General features: G+C 40.4%; 1 protein-coding gene across 3 annotated transcripts in view; it reads left to right on the forward strand.

The window, feature by feature from the left end:
* The window catches only part of PRRX1 (paired related homeobox 1), a 79,166-nt gene extending 62,085 nt beyond the window's left edge, over nt 1-17,081 (forward strand). The window contains exons 4-5 of one of the 3 annotated variants that reach the window (XM_036067870.2): nt 2,643-2,714; nt 15,940-17,081. In XM_036067870.2, the coding sequence (XP_035923763.1) occupies nt 2,643-2,697 (55 nt within the window). In that variant the 3' untranslated portion in view covers nt 2,698-2,714; nt 15,940-17,081. Of the gene's footprint in view, nt 1-2,642; nt 2,715-8,611; nt 11,946-15,939 lie in introns of those variants that run through there. The other 2 variants (XM_036067869.2, XM_036067868.2) reach the window with 2 other exon arrangements.
* Nucleotides 17,082-17,308: the final 227 nt, after the last annotated feature.

Consider the following 17,308-nt stretch of genomic DNA (forward strand, 5'->3'; position numbering starts at 1 on the left):
GTTGATGGTTTTAATCAAAGCATAAGACCTCACCTAAATGTTCTTTCTGTTCCAAATCAATTCCTTGAAAGAAATGCCATAAATGTATTTGGAATTTTTTTTAATCCCCCGTTGTGAAATTAGTCTGAATTATGTTGGTCTTAGCACTTAGAGACCCCATACCTGGGAAATTGGAAATTTCTTCATCTCTCAGATATATTAAGCCTTCCTGACTTCAAAAGATTAGCCCTATCTGTATGTCTGATTTAAAATTTAGACTCTTTTCCCATAGGACTTACTAAAACACATTTTGAAGACCATTGTGAAATCATATATTCTTTAATATTTTAAATAAGTAAAAGACTGCTTTGTTTCTCTGATAAATATTGATAGCTCACAGACTCGTTAAAGGGCTTGGGAAATGGATGTGGTTCAAAGCTTGATGTTTCAAGGTCTCTGGTTTGAATTTGGTCACGACCAGGAAGTATTATTCCTTTTCCTGCCTGGGTCCCAGTTAGGAACTTTTCACACCAGCTCTAAACCATCCAGATGGCTGCCATGTAGTCCTTACCAGTGGGAGTCTGAGGGCAGTACACTACCTACCTACCCTACGTGGGTAGGGCTCAAATCCTCCCTAAATTAATATTGGATCAGATTGCCTGCACCTCAACGAAAGGTCAAGCCCTAATGCCTACATCATACATATTTTGTATATGGGCATCTAACTGAAATTATTAACATGCAATTTATGTGTGCCTTTTTTGGAAATGTTCTATTTTATTTTGAAAGGTTATGTAGAAATACTAGATACATTTTTTAAAAACATCCGTAATTCCATCATCTTAACACAACTAGTTTGGTTATTTTTGCAGTTAGAGTTCAGTATTTTATATAGTGTAGCCTTAGTGTACATATTTTGTATTCTGCTGTTTTCATTTAAAAATCATATAAACTAGTGCTTTTTACTCATTTCAAGGTATACTTTTATATAATTTTTTTCTCTTAGATACAGAGTTTGTAAAAAAAATTAAAAATCGCATAGAATCTGATTGTTCATATTCTGTATGAAGAATAAATTAATCTCCAGATAGCAGTAGAAGAATGATGGTTTAAAATAGTAATTTAATCAGTATCAATGTTTTTGACCCAATGTTGACTGCAGTGTTTATATTTTGGTTAATTTCTAAAAGTGGCAAAGCTATTCTGTTACTCAGAGATTTTTCTGCTATGTTTAGAACCAAAATACATTATGGTTTCACATTTTGAAGCTTGGTAGGAAACATGTCTTGTTTAGGAAACATAAAAGAGAAACAAGTGATGAAAAGCAAAGGAAATGATAGACCTTTTGTGTTATAAAAAATTAACTGGCTATTTCTGTTGGTACATTTATGTCAAGTTAGTTATCTCACATGTGACATTCATTAAAAGGCATTTCTTTTGGTTAATCCTTGGAACGCTCCTGTGTGCTAGCTCTGTCCTTGCTTTGGTTCCAAAGAAGAAACTGAACACTTGCTCAAGTTTAAGCCTTCAGCCAGCAGAATAAGACCCAGTGCTCGTGATCCCTGTGTCTGTCCAGCATATTAGACCACATCACCATATTTTCATTCAAATTAAGCCTTACATTACATTGGACATAGTAAAAAGGGTAAGACCAGGAAACTGTGTAAACATGCCCTTTTGATTCAGTGTCTATCTCAGATCAGTGAAGCACGCCTGCGGCTGAGATCCACCTTCTGGGGTGTGTGAGCATCCCCTTGGGATGACTGATGTGGCTTGGTCATGCAATCCAGGGACAGTGAGCAGACAGTTTTGCCAGAGAGGATGCCTTGCTGACTTCCACAACTCTCCCCTGAAAGAGGAGAGGAGGAAACCAAGACTCAAAGCAATTGTTTGCATATGGTCAGAATTATGGGATGGAATATAGCCAACACATTTTTTTCTGGGTGTCTTTTATACCCAGAGTGGTGGCTGTATAATTTATCGTCCAAGCTGGGACACTTTTGAGAGTGAAAGGGGAGTGCTATTAATAATGACACCAGAACAACAGGCGTCACAGGAGACATATGGTTCACCCTATTTATAGCACGACATGGCCCCGTCCGTTCCCTTGAGCATGCTACAGATGATGACGTCAGGCAGGCAACTGAGTCACCAGGAGGCGCAAAGAGTTCTCTAACACAGACACTACTGTCCTAGCAGGTGTCGTCTTTATCTACCCATAGCCAGCGGAGGGAAGCTTGTTTTGGCACATTTGCCCACTGCTTAGCTCAGAACTATTTTCCGTAGGTAAAGGAGGGTGCGCACAGCACCAGAGGTATTAAGACTAACAAATATTGTGGTGCTTTGCCTCTTGGGGAGCAGCGATCAACCAAATCTCAGACTTTTAACTGTTATTCTAGATTTTAAGTAGTCAAGAAGCCTCTCCCCAGAGACATCCTTTCCTATGGGAGCTAGAGAACGACCTGGATCTGCAGTGCCAGTTCCAGAGGGAGGACTGGGCTTCAAAGAAAACTAGTGACAGGCAAGAGAGCGGCCAGCCGTCCCTGTCCACGGCTCCCCTCCCCATCCTTCTCCTCCTCCCCCATTTGATCGTGGTCACGGTGCTGCCTGACATCCGCTGAACGCATTTGGCTCATTTCTCCCTTTCACGCTTTCAAAAATAGATCCTCGTCCCTCCCAAGATGTTGTTTACACGAGGGGCTTCATAACGGATTCTAACGGAAGACACTGAAAAGGTAACTTGTCAGAGGGGGAAGAGGGTGGCTGCTGGGGGTAGGGTTTAAGTGGGAATGAAGTGTGTTCAAGAAAGTGGGTCTTGCAGTTTTAGCAATGCCGCTAGGGAAGTCTTCAAGTGGGGAATACTATGGGAAACCAGAGCTGCAGGCATATGTGTCCATAAAGTTAAGGGTAGTCGGATAGCCTAGAGCAGGGCTCCTCCAAGACTACTGAGCGTGTGAATCACCTGGGATTGGGTTGCAACGCAGACTCATTCTGTAAGTCTGGAGCAGGACTCAGGGTCTGCGTCTCTAACTTGCTTGCCTGTGATGCTGATGCTACTGACAGTATTCGGTGACCGTAGGATATGGGGCAGGGGTCAGGAGAACTGTGTGCTTGTCCTGGCACCTGCTGCTCCCCAGGCCAGTTGGATCATCAGGCTCTTATGTAGCCTTGCATCTAAGGTCAGCTAACAATGTTTCCCTACTACATAGCTCACAGGGGCACTTGATTCCAGGCAGTCCATGTGCATTTCAAAAAAGAGACACAAAAGTCCTTGAGACAAGAGAAAGATACAAGTCTCCATGTATAAAAACATTTCTAGAAAGAAAAGTTGAATATGGCAGAGGCTCACTGAAAGAGCAGTGCAAACTGAAGGCTCATGCAGGAAATATGGTCCATGTTGGATCTGCTTTAAGAGCTAAATACGCGTTTAAAAAATCAACTTCTGAATTTCAGAAACAGAAGTTAAAAATGCTTATTTAAATCACAAAAGATCACTTCCAAAAGGATTTATGGGGTCTCTCTTTAGAAGTAAATTTCCATAGGAAAGCTGGTGTGGAGTTGTCTCAGATGAAGCAGGTATACCTCTGTTCCCGCACTGACAAATGCACAAGCAGAAAGATGGTCTCCAACCTCCACACATCACAGACAGAGTCACAAAAGCCTCATGCTCTACAGCCTTTGGAAAAATCCCAAGCTGGTGAAACCTTAGGATCTCAGGATGACACACAGACTTCTTGGGCTGACAGATTTGTCTTTGGGGGGAAATTTTCAACAGCTTGTCATCATTTGTCCAAGAGGGCCAAAGAGAAAACAAAGTTAGAGCTGAAAACTGAGGCAGGCATTATTTTTCCCCCAGCGCTCCTCAATTGTTTGGTGATTTGTGGGGCGTACACCACGGGTGATTCGACAGCAGAGGGGCAGATGCCCATAAGTTTCCTGGCTTTAGAATCATACCGTATATAGAATTTTCCATGCTTCCTTGGTGTTTGGCAGTCATGTGAACACGTTCCTCCTCCCGACAACCTTTCGGGGTAGGTTGAAATGATCAAAAATGATTTGTCCCCAGTGCAAATGGAACTCGAACCCTGCCGTGGTTAGCATTCTGCTGTCTGTGGCTGAGCTCCATCTGTTAGGAATCTCCAAATAAGGAGATGGAAAAATTTCAAGCTTACTTAAATTTGTCAGCTCTGGACAAGTCCTGGTGCAGAGCTGCTGAATCAACAGATGGGAATACAAGCATTTCTTTTTCATCTCCAGTTCCTCAATGCACTTTATTTGGCAATGCAGTTTCTCGGTCACAGACACAAAGAACTGACATTCTTAAAAACTTGAGAGAAATGATGCTTTCGCCAAATCCTGTAAACCCAGTCCCTGTACTCAGCTCGTGTCTGTGTCCTGTTAGAAGAGCAGGTGGTTCTTAGAAGGCAGGACCAATGGGCAGGATCTCTCAGTGTTGGTAAGCAGGCTCTTGGCGTTATCATGTGCTTAATCGATACAAATCACTTAGTTTCTGTCTCACTTTCTGATCCGGGGAAGCTTGATCCTGTGTAGGAATGAGTGGGCACTTTACATTTTGAATGGTCCTATAAAATTGGTCGAAAACAGCTAATTAACCCTCCTTGGTTTCGTCTTGTTAGAAAACGTTTCAAGGTTCTCTCTCTTTTCCTAACATAGACCTTTATAAGTTTTGGTGGCATGGAAAACAGGTGGTCACAAAAAATCTTTCACATTGGCAGCCAGTCAAGGCTCTCTTGCATCTGTTCTCTTTGGGAAGTGAGTCCTCTCCAACTTACTTTTCATGCTGTTTTTAAAGCATGACTAAGCTGCTCTAGAATACCCACTCATTAATTCTGTCTTCTCTGACCTGTCACAAGTCTTGCTTGTCCCTGGTATGTCAACGGACTGCCCACTGCATTCCTCTATGGCTCTTTTAGTGCAAGTTGAGAAACTAGACTTGCAATTCTTTAGTATGTGTACAAAATATCACTATGGTCTCTACTTGCAGGGTTATATATTCTAAACATTGGTTAAGAGGCTATGAAGTAAGACTGGCTCTGTTCTTTTATCCTACTTCTTAGAGCTACACAATGCGCTGGAGTAAGTTGGATCCATTTTTGAAAGTTTATAACTTTCCTAAACATTCATCAAGGGCAAATTAAGCTCCTAGGGAATTGCAAAACTCATTCATTAATATCAGCTGCTTTTTTAATCTTCATGCCCCACTAACTTGAGGGCTACCTACGAGGCATTATCTCAGTGTCACTAATGCAGTGGTGTCCTTTTAACGACACCACAGTACAATTGGACAAGGGTACTTTCTTGACTCTAGAAACTCAGGCTTCCATTTAAGGGAAAGTGTCCTAGTGAAAACCCAATTTCCTGTGCAATGTATAACTCTAATTTGCACTGATTTGGTTTTGAAGATGGAAAATGGATTATTTTCTGGCCTGCATTCTCTCTAGAGAATCTCAGTCTTTCCAAGAGATGTGCTACCATACGAAGTCTTAAGATTAAAATATCAGATGAAGTTTGTAAACTGTGAAGCAACTATAGCACGAGTGGCTGTAAAATAGATAAAATAGATAATATTGAAGTCACAGCTATAGTAGACATTTCTAGAAAACAGTGATAACGTCTTCAGTAAACAAAAATAATCCCACAAGGTTCAAGTCCCCTTTGTCTACTATGGAAAACGGACTACACCTTTGATCATCAAAAAAGGAGAGAATCTCTATTAACTAAGACTTTGCTTGCCTAGGGCCTCAAAGGCTGGAAAATGGATCCCTTAGAAAATTAGATCAAGTACCTGAAAGAGCAATACTCCATGACAATCTACAATTTACCATCAGAGAATTTTTTCTTTATGCTCTCTCATAGTTTTAGCCTTCTGTTTCCAGAAGCCATCCAATTTTATTCTCAGTGTTTAACAAATAATACAGATAACTCACCATTTCAGCTTCTCTCTTATGCACTTTAAATGGTACTATGTACCATCTTCAGGATTTAATTCTGTCACAGAAACCTGGTTGAGAAAGGCTGATTTGATTCATTTCATGATCTAGAACTTAGGAACATTTCCCAAACCCAGTTGTCTCTTTTCTTAACTACTTACATCTTTGATTTCACTGAAACCTTAGGTTTCAGTATATCCTAGCAATTTCTTAAGTGTAGGATTTACGGGTTTGCATATATTTCTGGTAGTGTCTTGAATGGAAGCAAGTAATTCATATAGAAATTAAATGAAGATATGTATATGGGTTTTGAAAATAAATGAAAATTTTGCATATATAACCAAAAACAAAACAAACAAACAAAAAACTTGTCCCTGGGTTGTTCTGATCATTTATGTCACTCCTAATTGAAACCTATCTTAACTGGGGACTCTTTCTGCCCTTTTGGTAGACAGTGGTAAAAGTGATAGTCTGTTGTATAAATCTAACCTGTACTAATATTTGTTCATTTTTTACTATTAAAAGATATTTTTGATGGATCAAGAATATGTAGTCATCAGCCCCTGCTTTTGTCCTGTCCCTTCGATTTTGCTCATTCTATTAAGAGAGCAAAATTAATAGGAAGGACTAATTCCTAAAGATAAAAACATATTGGTAAAACATTTTTTAGAGATTTTATTTATTTATTTGAGAGAAAGAGTGATGAGAGAGAGTGAGAGCTCAAGTGGGGGGAGGGGCAGAGGGAGAGGGAGAAGCAGACTCCCTGCTGAGCAGGGAACCCAACATGGGGCTCGATCCCAGGATCCCGGGATCATGACCCGAGTCAGGACTCTGAGATCATGACCTGAGCCGAAGGCAGACACTTAACTGATGAGCCACCCAGGTGTCTCTGTAAAATATTTTTTAAAAATCATTACTCACAGCAGGATGACAGAGATCATTGACATTGAGCAGGAATTCATTTAATCATACTAGATATTTCTCAGTTATCTATTCATTAAAAGCTTTCTTGAATGTCAGATATGTGCCAGATGTGATGTTAGCTCTACCTGGGGATATAGTGGTGAACGAGGTCAGATGTGGTGTCTGATCTATGAGCTTATAGTCGAAGAATTGAAATAAGTGCGAAAAGGGAAATTACAGCGTGCTCCAGGAGAACCTAACTTTGTGTAGATGGTTAAGAGCATCTACTCGGAAATGGGTGAGAGTGAACCAGGCAAAAATGAAATGGAAGAATGTAGGATTCTTTTGGAACCCTACTGAGTCTTCCTCCCTCTGCCTTAAGACACACACACACACACACACACACACACACCACTGCTATAAGGATTTTAAATTAAGGATGTGTATTTCTGGAGAGACCTAGTGATCTGGGACTAATTATATTTCATTAACCTAATTTTCCTGGGTTAATTGCTAGTAAGTGAGCTGAAATAGGCTATTGTGAGTCTTGACTATAAGTCTCGACTATATGGTCTCCCAAATAAGGATTCATGACACAGTCTCTCTATTTGTAGAGTAGCTTTAGTTTTTTGTCTTTCTGGTCTGTCACTTGATCCTCAGAACCACAAACTCCTGTGTGGCCGGTAAAATTGCACTGGAATGCAGGGCAATAGCGGAGCGTGTGTCATTCTATTTATAAGTCTATCTCATTTCAGGCCTCAGTTGAAAGGGATTTTGCTAATCTTAGAAACAACTAGAAACATTTTCATTTAATTAAAATGAGTTCCCTTTTAACTGTTTAGTAGACAGTAATGAATAACTTGCCTCCAAGTCTAAGAGACCACTACTTTTTCCCTTAAAAGAAATTCATGGATTCGATTAACAGAAAACCACCAAATGCACATTTCTGTCCAGCTGCATTTCTAGGTCTTAATTACCCTCTCTGACAACGAGAATCAACTTCAGGTTTTTCTCAGGAATAAGGACAAAGAGAAACAGTTACCTCTGAGGTCAGGAATCCTGAAACTGGCTGGAGCCTTTGCTTGTTTATCTAGGGGATTTAAACATTTCCCAAATAACCGACCCAAAAGGCATCCTGAGCTACGCAAGTCCTTTTGAGAAGAAGCTATAAAATCAAGGCCAGTTGGGATAGGAAGCTCCGGATTTGGCCATACTTAGTGCTACCAACCATTGAATCAAGAATGGGTTGCTCACCTGGTTCTCAAGTACGCTATTTAGCATGGTATCCACTGATGACCTAAAATGTGTTACACTTAAAGTCAGCTACTTAAAGTGAAGAGGGCAAAATGCCCTTTCCCTTTCAAATGCCTGCTTCTCTTGTTCGCTGCTCCCACAGGCTGGTGATGGAGGCAGGAAGAGGGATTAAATACTGTTTCAGTTGGTCGGCCGATGAAATATCCTTCTATTCAACATAAGCAGCTTTCTCCTCTCACCCCAGAGATAAATTATCACACACCATGTCCAACATGGCAAATACCTCTCCCTGCCCTATTCCACTCTCCCCTGCCTTTCCCCTGCCCTTCTGAACACTGCCATCCTTTTCCAAGTGCCTTAGACCAGTGGAAACCTGGGGCTGAAAGGGACCTCAGAGGTCATCCATCCAGCCCACCTGGCCCCGCCTGCCCCATGCTGAGAGGTGCATCCATCTGGGGCACAGACTTGCAGCTTCGTGAAACTAATGTCTGTTATTCTCCCCGCTCTCTCCTTTGTCCCTACAGCGCCATGGCTACTTACTCTGCCACATGTGCCAACAATAGCCCTGCACAGGGCATCAACATGGCCAACAGCATTGCCAACCTGAGACTGAAGGCCAAGGAATATAGTTTACAGAGGAACCAGGTGCCAACAGTCAACTGAGGAAAAAAATATAATTAAACAGGCCTAAGAAGAAATCAAAAACCATAAGACACCTATCCTGCTCTGTCATTTCTTCATCTGCTGGAAAAAAAATAAATAAAAACAAACAAACAAACAAAAAACCTGAACTAAAATATTGGGACCATGGCAGAGAAAAGCAGGAGAGGAGCAAAATGAAAATTAGTTAACCAATGTTTCTCCTCCTTCTGAGATACCACCACCACTTGTTTCTGCGTGTGTTAATTTTGTTTTTCCTTCTACTCATGCGCTTTGCTTTAATATACTCCAAGCTTCTTCAGTTAGGTTCAGCCCACCCACTCCCATGATCGTATGGGTTTACAAAAAAAAAAAAAAAACTACAGCAGCCAAAGAAACCATATATATAGTCAGAATCATTGTCTAGCGTCTCCTCAGTGACCTGTTTGAACCTCAGTGCCTTGCCCTATCCCTCTTCCCAGTTCTCTGTATAGAAACTCTAGGAACTTCTGAAAAGCCAAAGTCTTTCTGAAGAATCTGTGCCAGATATGATTTCCTGTCTCATTGTCTCCATGTCTGTCAGTCATGGTAAGGTTTTTCCATCAGCTACTGTTAAGAAAGCAATTATGTACAACATCTGGTCACTGGTTTGTCTGATCCAATGTGATTGGCTGTGTCTGGCTAATTCTAAGCTCTAAGCTGTAGATCTAAGCTCTCCATATAAGCTATAGATTTAAGCTCTAAGCTGTAGATGATAATATCACCATCACCACCACCCCTCACCCCCATCCAAGCAATCAGCCATCTTAAGTTAAAGATATTTGTTGTTTTTGAATGATTTGCTGTCACGAGCTTGACACTCGAGAGAGGGAGAGACATTTCTTTAGGAAAACAAAGACTGAGTTGTGAAAGGCATGGCCTATATCTCTTTAGTGCCTTAAGGATAGTCAGATGCACACTTATATATATACTGTATATATTTATATATTTTATATATATATATAAAATATTCTTGCAAGCTTGAGTTTGCAGTTTCTCAAACACTACAAAAAAACAATTTTACACCATCACCACTGTCCTTAATCTCTCCAGTGATGAGATGTTTTTAAGGATCTTGTTTCCTTTCTTTCTCAACATAAAATTCTCATTAAGGCCACAGAGCGATTGATAGGGCATTTGTTTAAGAACAGGTCTCATTTTCACATTTGGGCTTTAAATAAATTAGAACCTATTTGAGGCTATAAAAATGTTCTTCAGTTTGGAAGCTGAGCTCTGGTGGAATGGGAATATATCCCAATACATCATGGGAATTACATTTAGAGGAGTGAAAGCCATGTGGTCATCTGCCCCTTCTCCACTCAACAGGAATCTGAAAGACGTGTTTAAATGGAATCCTTAAAGTCTTGTCTAAATTCCAAAAATTTAAAAGGCAACTGTGGGCTAGTCTTTTCCTAATATTTTGAAATAAAGTTTAGTGCCTAGGGCTGTGAGCCGGGACTGACCTGTCTTTGTTTCTTTCTTTTTGTCTCCAGCTGTGCTTTTATAACTTGTCAGGTGGACTAGACCAAACCACACCACCATGCTGTGCCTCAGTTTACCTTTTTGTAAAAGGGGTTTAACAATACTTACCTACCTCACAGGGGTGTTGTGAGGCTCTATTCATTTGCTCCTTCATTCTTTCCTGTATTCTCTGTTTGTGCAGCACTTTGTAGCCATGGGAGGAAAGGGACTATAAAAGTAGACAATGTTAATGGAAGGATACGGTACCTGGAAGCCTTGTTTTCTAGCAAGGAAATGCTACCTTGCTGTAAATACTTATAGCCTTGTATTTGGAAATGAGAAATAGGTTTATATTTACAGACCTCTCAAAAATCACATCACTTGACCAAAGAATAATTTAAGATACACAGAACAGACATATTTTTGACATATTTTTATCCTGACCAGGTTGGTTCTAATAACTTTAGTTATCAGTAATTAAAAAGCTTTAGATTGGTTTTGGCCAAATATGCCAACTCTGAGTGACAGGCATGGACTATTGAGTTTAAGATGCACTTTCAGCACATTTGTTACCCCCTTGGCCTATCAAGTTGAACTCATGGTGGTATTTTTTCAGCCAAACAGCCACCAATCTGAAAATGTATTTTAAATGTTGAATCTGTACTTCTTTTAATAACAAGAAGAAAGCCCATCTTATGCATTTTGCTTTCATCCACTGATTCCCTCTTCTTTTAGCATACTATTAAAATATTTCTTACTGATGTTTCATGTAGGCTGGCTGAACACCACATATTACTTGCTTCCTAAGGGGTCCCTTGACTAATTCTTTTGTCCCACTAGCTGCTGTGGGCTATCAAGATTCAAAGGAACAGTGTAGTCTAACAGATGAAAACGTTCTTTGTGAAATGAGTGCGATCCAAGAAATTGGCAAACTTTTGGAGTTTAGACTTTGGGGAGAATAGCTAAAAGTGAGTTTGGGTTATAGTGCAAGGAACAGAAATCATACATGACGAGATGCTGCTGGGAAAGGGGAATTTTTGAAGAGGGAAGAAAGGAATAGAAGGTCATGTGAAACAGTCATTTGAAGCTTGCACCCTGACATCCGTTTTCAGGGGTGAACAGAAAAGCCTGAACCCAAAACCCAAACACTATGTGAAACTGGGCAGTTTTACCACCAATGCCTGGGAAGCAAGAGAGTAGCCAGCGCTGGTAAGCCATAGGAATTTTCATTGTTAGTGAATCAACACCACAAACATTTATTATCTAAGCACCTGATCAAAAAGTATACACATGAGACAAGCACTCAGTATTGTTCATTTATTATTGATTTTTTTTTTAAAGTAGAAGTTTGATATATGATTTAGAGGAGTAGCCTTTTGGCTTCCAAGCCAGGTCTCAACAGAGGACCTCAGGCCAACAAAGTTCCAAGGCATACCCCCTGTTCCTCACCATCATTATACCCAGATGCAGATGAATACATGCAAACTATCTGTCTGTGTCCCCAGTCCCTCCCCAAACAAGATGCTGATTTGTAGGATACTTGGCAGGTTAAGTCAAACCAGAAGAGGTGATTGAATAAAAAAGGGAATGACACTTAGGGTATAAAGATCTCATAAGAAATGTAATATGTAAATTATATCTTGCTTTATGATGTAAAATATACATTGTTTGCGCTAGAATAGAAATGATTCCTTTTCAATAAAAAGAAGAAGGATACTACTATGCAGTCTTTTGTTATATACATTTGAGTCTGCTGATTCTTTTCTCTTTGAACTTCAAAAATAGATCTGCTAGGACCTAAGGGTACATGCAGGAAAGAGTGAAGGTAAGAGGGATTTGTGAATAGAACTTTTATTGGAGTGTGATAGTATTGCCTAAAGATGAAAATAATCTATTCCTCAAAAGCAAAGACAATGGTGTGAGGGAGAGGGAGCATTTATTGGTAAAATGGGTAAAGTGAAACTTTTATGAGAACTTAGTTATTTTTTACCCACTTCTTTAGAATCCACAACATCAGCTATATATGACAAAACAGACAAAATATAAAGCACAGGCGTTTATTTTAGAATAAAGAAATAGAGTAAAATTTAAGTACCTATTGTGTTTAGCACTGGGTGTGTGGTAATGGTGGCGGGGGGGCGGGCATAGAAAACCAAATTGGGAGACATGGGTTCTGTTTTCATACAGATTAAGATCTGATTTAAAAGGGAACTCTATGATGAACCAATGTATGCAACAGTTCAAGACAATAAATGAATGTGTCAAACAAATTGAGTGGACAGGAGTCCAGAAGAGGAAGAAAGAAACACTGAGCTGAAGTGGGAGAGGGTTTTGCGGAAGAACTGGGACTGTTTAATCAGCTGGGACTGGGAGGAGAGGGGGTGCTACCTTCAAGTCAGAGAGTGGAAAAGGGATGAAGGTGGGGACACAGGAAGGAGGAATTTATGTTCAGGGACCATGGTAATATGGGCCCAGATGGAATGGAGGGTTTATTTTGAAGCCTCATGGAAGAAAACACTGGAGATTGAGCCTTCATCTTGCAGAGTATGGTGTGTCAGGACAAAAGAGTTTGGAATTTTGCTCAGGCCATAGAAATCCATTGAAAGTTATTAAGCAGGGAAAAAAAAAAGAGGTCATGCAAAAAATACTACTTTAGCAGGATTATTATGGTAAAAGACTGAAGATAAGCCAGAGGAGAACTGGAACTAGAAGCAGAAGAGCAGTTAGAAAGGGGACAAAAAGCAAAGGTTGAATAAGAAACATCTTGCAAGGAAAGAATTAACAAGACTTTATGGCAGGAAAAAGAGACTAGAGTCTAAGATAACACTGGTTTGAAACCTGGGAACTAGGAAAATGAATCACAGACAAAACTGACAAAAATCAACAGAAACAGGAGAGACCCAGTGACAAAAGACAGTAAAAGCAGTTTTAGGTGTGTTAACTGAATTTGAAAACAAATGTAAGTTAAGATCTGAAAGCTTGGCTTGAAACCAAGGTAAAAAATGGAGATAGAACTTTGGGATTCAGGGCGCCTGGGCGGCTCAGTCGTTAAGCGTCTGCCAGGGTCCTGGGATCGAGCCCCGCATCAGGCTCCTTGCTCAGCGGGAAGCCTGCTTCTCCCTCTCCCACTCCCCTTGCTTGTGTTCCCTCTCTCGCTGTCTCTCTCTCTGTATCAAATAAATAAACAAAATCTTTAAAAAAAAAAAAAAAGAACTTTGGGATTCATCTTTAAGGAGGTGGTACCTTGAGGTACAAAAATGAATGAGTTCTTCGAGAGGAGAGAGCATCTTGTGCTTCCATCGGAAGTGTAGTGGACCCTTGAACAGCAAATTTTTGAACTACGCAGGTTGACTTCTGGCTTCTGGTCAAGAGTAGGTATTAGTAGTTAAGTTTTGGGGGAGTTGAAAGTTTTACATGGATTTTTGACTGCACTGGATTTTTGACAGTGCCCCTCACCCCATGTTGTTCAGAGGGTCAACTGTAGTTTTCAGCCCAGGGAGGAAGATTAGACTTTGTAGAACATCTACACTCAGAGGTGAGAGCTACAGAAGGCAATTTACAAGGAACTGTTTGAGAAATAGGAGGATCAGGTTGTTTGTTATCCCAGAGTTAAGAAAAGAGGAGTCTTCAAAGAGAAGGGAATGTTTAGTATACTCAAATACTGAGAGCAGACCAGCTTAATTGGGGATGTAGGAAAGGCCATTGGACGCATGATTTTCTCGAGTACAGTTTACTACAGTGCTTGAGGAAGAAGGCACATTTTGACAAGTCATGGTAAGAATGAGTGCTATAAAAAAAAAAAAAGGAAATGGAAGCATTGGCTTATAGAGCACTTGCTTGAGACACTTCGGCATTGAAAGTTTAATAAGGATTCTTTTAGCTACAAGTGGCAGAGACCTACCAACTGGTTCAAATCACAAGGGATTTTATTTAAAACCCACTAAGGTTGCCCACTGAACCCAAAGAAGTATTGCTGGAGCCAGAGCAACTCCTGGGATCCCAGATGCTGGAATAAGGCCCATACCGTTAGACCAGACAAGGTCCATACACCCTGCCCTGGAGCCCACCAGCACTCTTCTGACTGTGTCCCTCCTCTGGGCAACAAGTTTGCAGGGCCAACTGGATGTGCTCACCTGGAACCTGCACTCCTCATTGTAAAACATCCGTCAAGCACTTGGGATTTAGAATTCCCTGTCCCAGTAATCTGGAGCCCACTTTCAAGGCCCACATGGGCCTCTCTTCCTGGGACCACTGTTTGTGGGGGTCAGGGTGTATAGATGGATCTTGGATGTACACAATGCAGTTGCCACCTTTGTATGGGGAGGTCTACTTTTGGCACAGGATGGGCTGATGTGAAAACGGAAGTGGGCAGGTCACAGGTTGGGGTTCTAGGGTCTGACCATCCCTACACTGCCATATTCTGGAAAGGAACTTCAAAGAGTTTTAGAATTCTACAGGTCCACCTGAATTTCCAGGTCATTATGAAAGTATATTCATTACAATAAGAGTGTAGGACATAATTTGTTGAATAGTTTGTTAGTTTGATTGATAACAGAAATGTATGGATGTAAACATGTGGACTTTCATTTGTACTCTTCCCTGGACAATGCCCAGTGGATGAGCGCCATACACCTCTTTTAAGATCTGGCTTGGTTACCTTTTGGTTCACTTTCTGGAGATTCCATTAAACAGACATCAATATCAGAAATCTTCTTGAGATGTAATTCTTGAATGTGGATCCAACCTGGCCCCATCTTTTTTTCTCTCAGAAACAGGACTCAGAGCTCTGCTCACCCCTAAGCCTCAGTTTAAAGGCTTCATTTAGTCTTCTTGCATGGGACAGGCTGACAGAAGAGTTTTGAAGAGTTAACCTGCCCCCTCTCCTCAGCAGCATCTCAGTATATGGTGCTTTACAGTGGATGGGAGCTTGACACTTTGCATCAGGCTTGTGGGGAGAAGGGACAACAGAGAGGTTTGGGAAAGGGCTGAGAAAGACTTCCAGTCATTTCTCTAGCTCCTTTTAAGCCCCTATACTTTACACTGTGTCTCCCACCTTCTGACTCTGCTTGAAAATAGGGAAATCTTACATTTTGCAAAATTTGCTATTGTCTGACCCTTGGGAGTCTTGGAGGTCTGGCATTGGGTAGAAATCCTCCCTGTTCTACCAAGTACCTTAGGTCATCTGGTTTTAGATTTCAAGGCCTAGAATAAACAATGCTCCACTTTTACCTATCAATTTCTATATTGTCAGATACATTTCAGTTGCAAGTGGCAGAAACCCAACGCAAATTAGGCTGAGATGGTTTAATTAGGGGATTTGTTAGGTGGATGGGGGGTAGGTCAAAGAATGAAAGGAGGAGCTATAAGGAACTAGGGTAGCTCTGAAAACCTCAGGCACTAGAACTGAGACTTGACATCACCAGAACTCTCTGTCTGCCTCTCATCTCTGCAGGTAGGTTTTCTCCATGTAGCAGGGAAAATGCCTACTACCTCCATCCATTTCACTTTGGAAAAAAGATCAGAGAAACAAGCTCTTGTTACAAAAATCCTGGGGGAAGACTCTATTGTTCTGATTTGTTTTGTGGACACCCATGACCTAGACACTGTGTCCTGCGGGTGGAGGGGTACTGAGCATCCAGAGCAGGGTGCCTGCCTATATCAGGCACCACTTGGGCACCAACAAAATTTCTCTTGTCCCCATCTCTAATTCTAGGCACTTCTGCAGCACTCAGTCTCCAGCATATTTCAATTTTGGGGGCCATATTTTAAAAATGGTAAAGCAGCAGTCAACCTTGGACCTTGAAAAGTGACTACAGGAAGCAAAGCTACAACCCTTGCTGACCAGGAACCATCTTGGAGTGTTATATGACAGAAAAATAAAGTTCTATTATGTTTAGCCATTATACAACTAGGTCTATTTGTTACTGCAACCTAGCCCACCCTAATACACCTCCCTCTTTCTTCTCTCTTTCCCTCTTCGTTCCCTCCCTCCCTCCCACCTCCCTCCAGCCTTTCTTTCTTCCTTCTTTCCTTCTTTCTTTCCTTCCTTCCTTCCTTCACATCCTTCCTTCCTTCCTTCCTTCTTCCTTTTCTTCCTTTCTTCTATACTACCTGCATCTCAAGATGCTTATTGTATCTCATAGACTTATAACTCTCAGTGACCACATATTCTAATTCTCCCACACTGGACATTATATGGTTATCCATATAATGGACCTTGTGCCTTTTGGATTACCCCTACTAAGGTAATTAAACATAATAGTAAATTAATACACTAAATAACACTTCAGTAAATTAATGCCTAACACTCTGGACTTCCTGGAAAATATCTCTCAAAATGTGATTCTAGTTATAAAAAAGTAGCATTCCTGAAAAGGAGATAGCCAGGTCATCTACAAATTGAAGGCATCTGAAAACTATTTCTTAGAGTCATATATTTATTTGCTTAGTGTCAGTCAGTTAAGAAGAGGTAAATTAAGGCTAGCAAAACTGGACAGCTAGAGAAACTCACACATGTGCACATGAAGACATGAACAAAAATTTTCATTACCGAATGATTTGTAATAAAATATTGGAAACAAATGAAATGTCCATCAATGGGAAAATAAATAAACTGTGATATATTCATATAATGGAATACTATTCAGAAATAAAAAATGAATGAAAGAACCATGGCTACACATATCCACTTGGATGTCTCTCAGAAACATAATTTTGAGGGGAAAAAAATAAGTTACAGAAGGCTGTATGACGTTATTTATATGAAGCTTAAAAATGCACTCTAAAATATATATTGTTTGTAAACATGAATGTATGTGGTAAAAATATAAAAAGATGCATAGGAATGAAAAACAATTTCAGAATAATAATTTCAGAAAAAGCAACTTCTGAGTAAGGAGGTAGGGGATAGGATTGGAAAGGGCACCCTGGGTGCTTTAAACACATCTGAAATATCTATTTCTTAAAAAAAATATGAGAAACAAATATGACAAGTATTAAAGTTTGACAAAAGCTGTGTGGTAAGTACAGCATGTTCATGATATTGATCTCTCTACTTTTCTGTGCATATTATATTTCAAAAT

Source organism: Halichoerus grypus, chromosome 7 (genome assembly GCF_964656455.1).
Source record: "Halichoerus grypus chromosome 7, mHalGry1.hap1.1, whole genome shotgun sequence".
NCBI lineage: Eukaryota > Metazoa > Chordata > Mammalia > Carnivora > Phocidae > Halichoerus > Halichoerus grypus.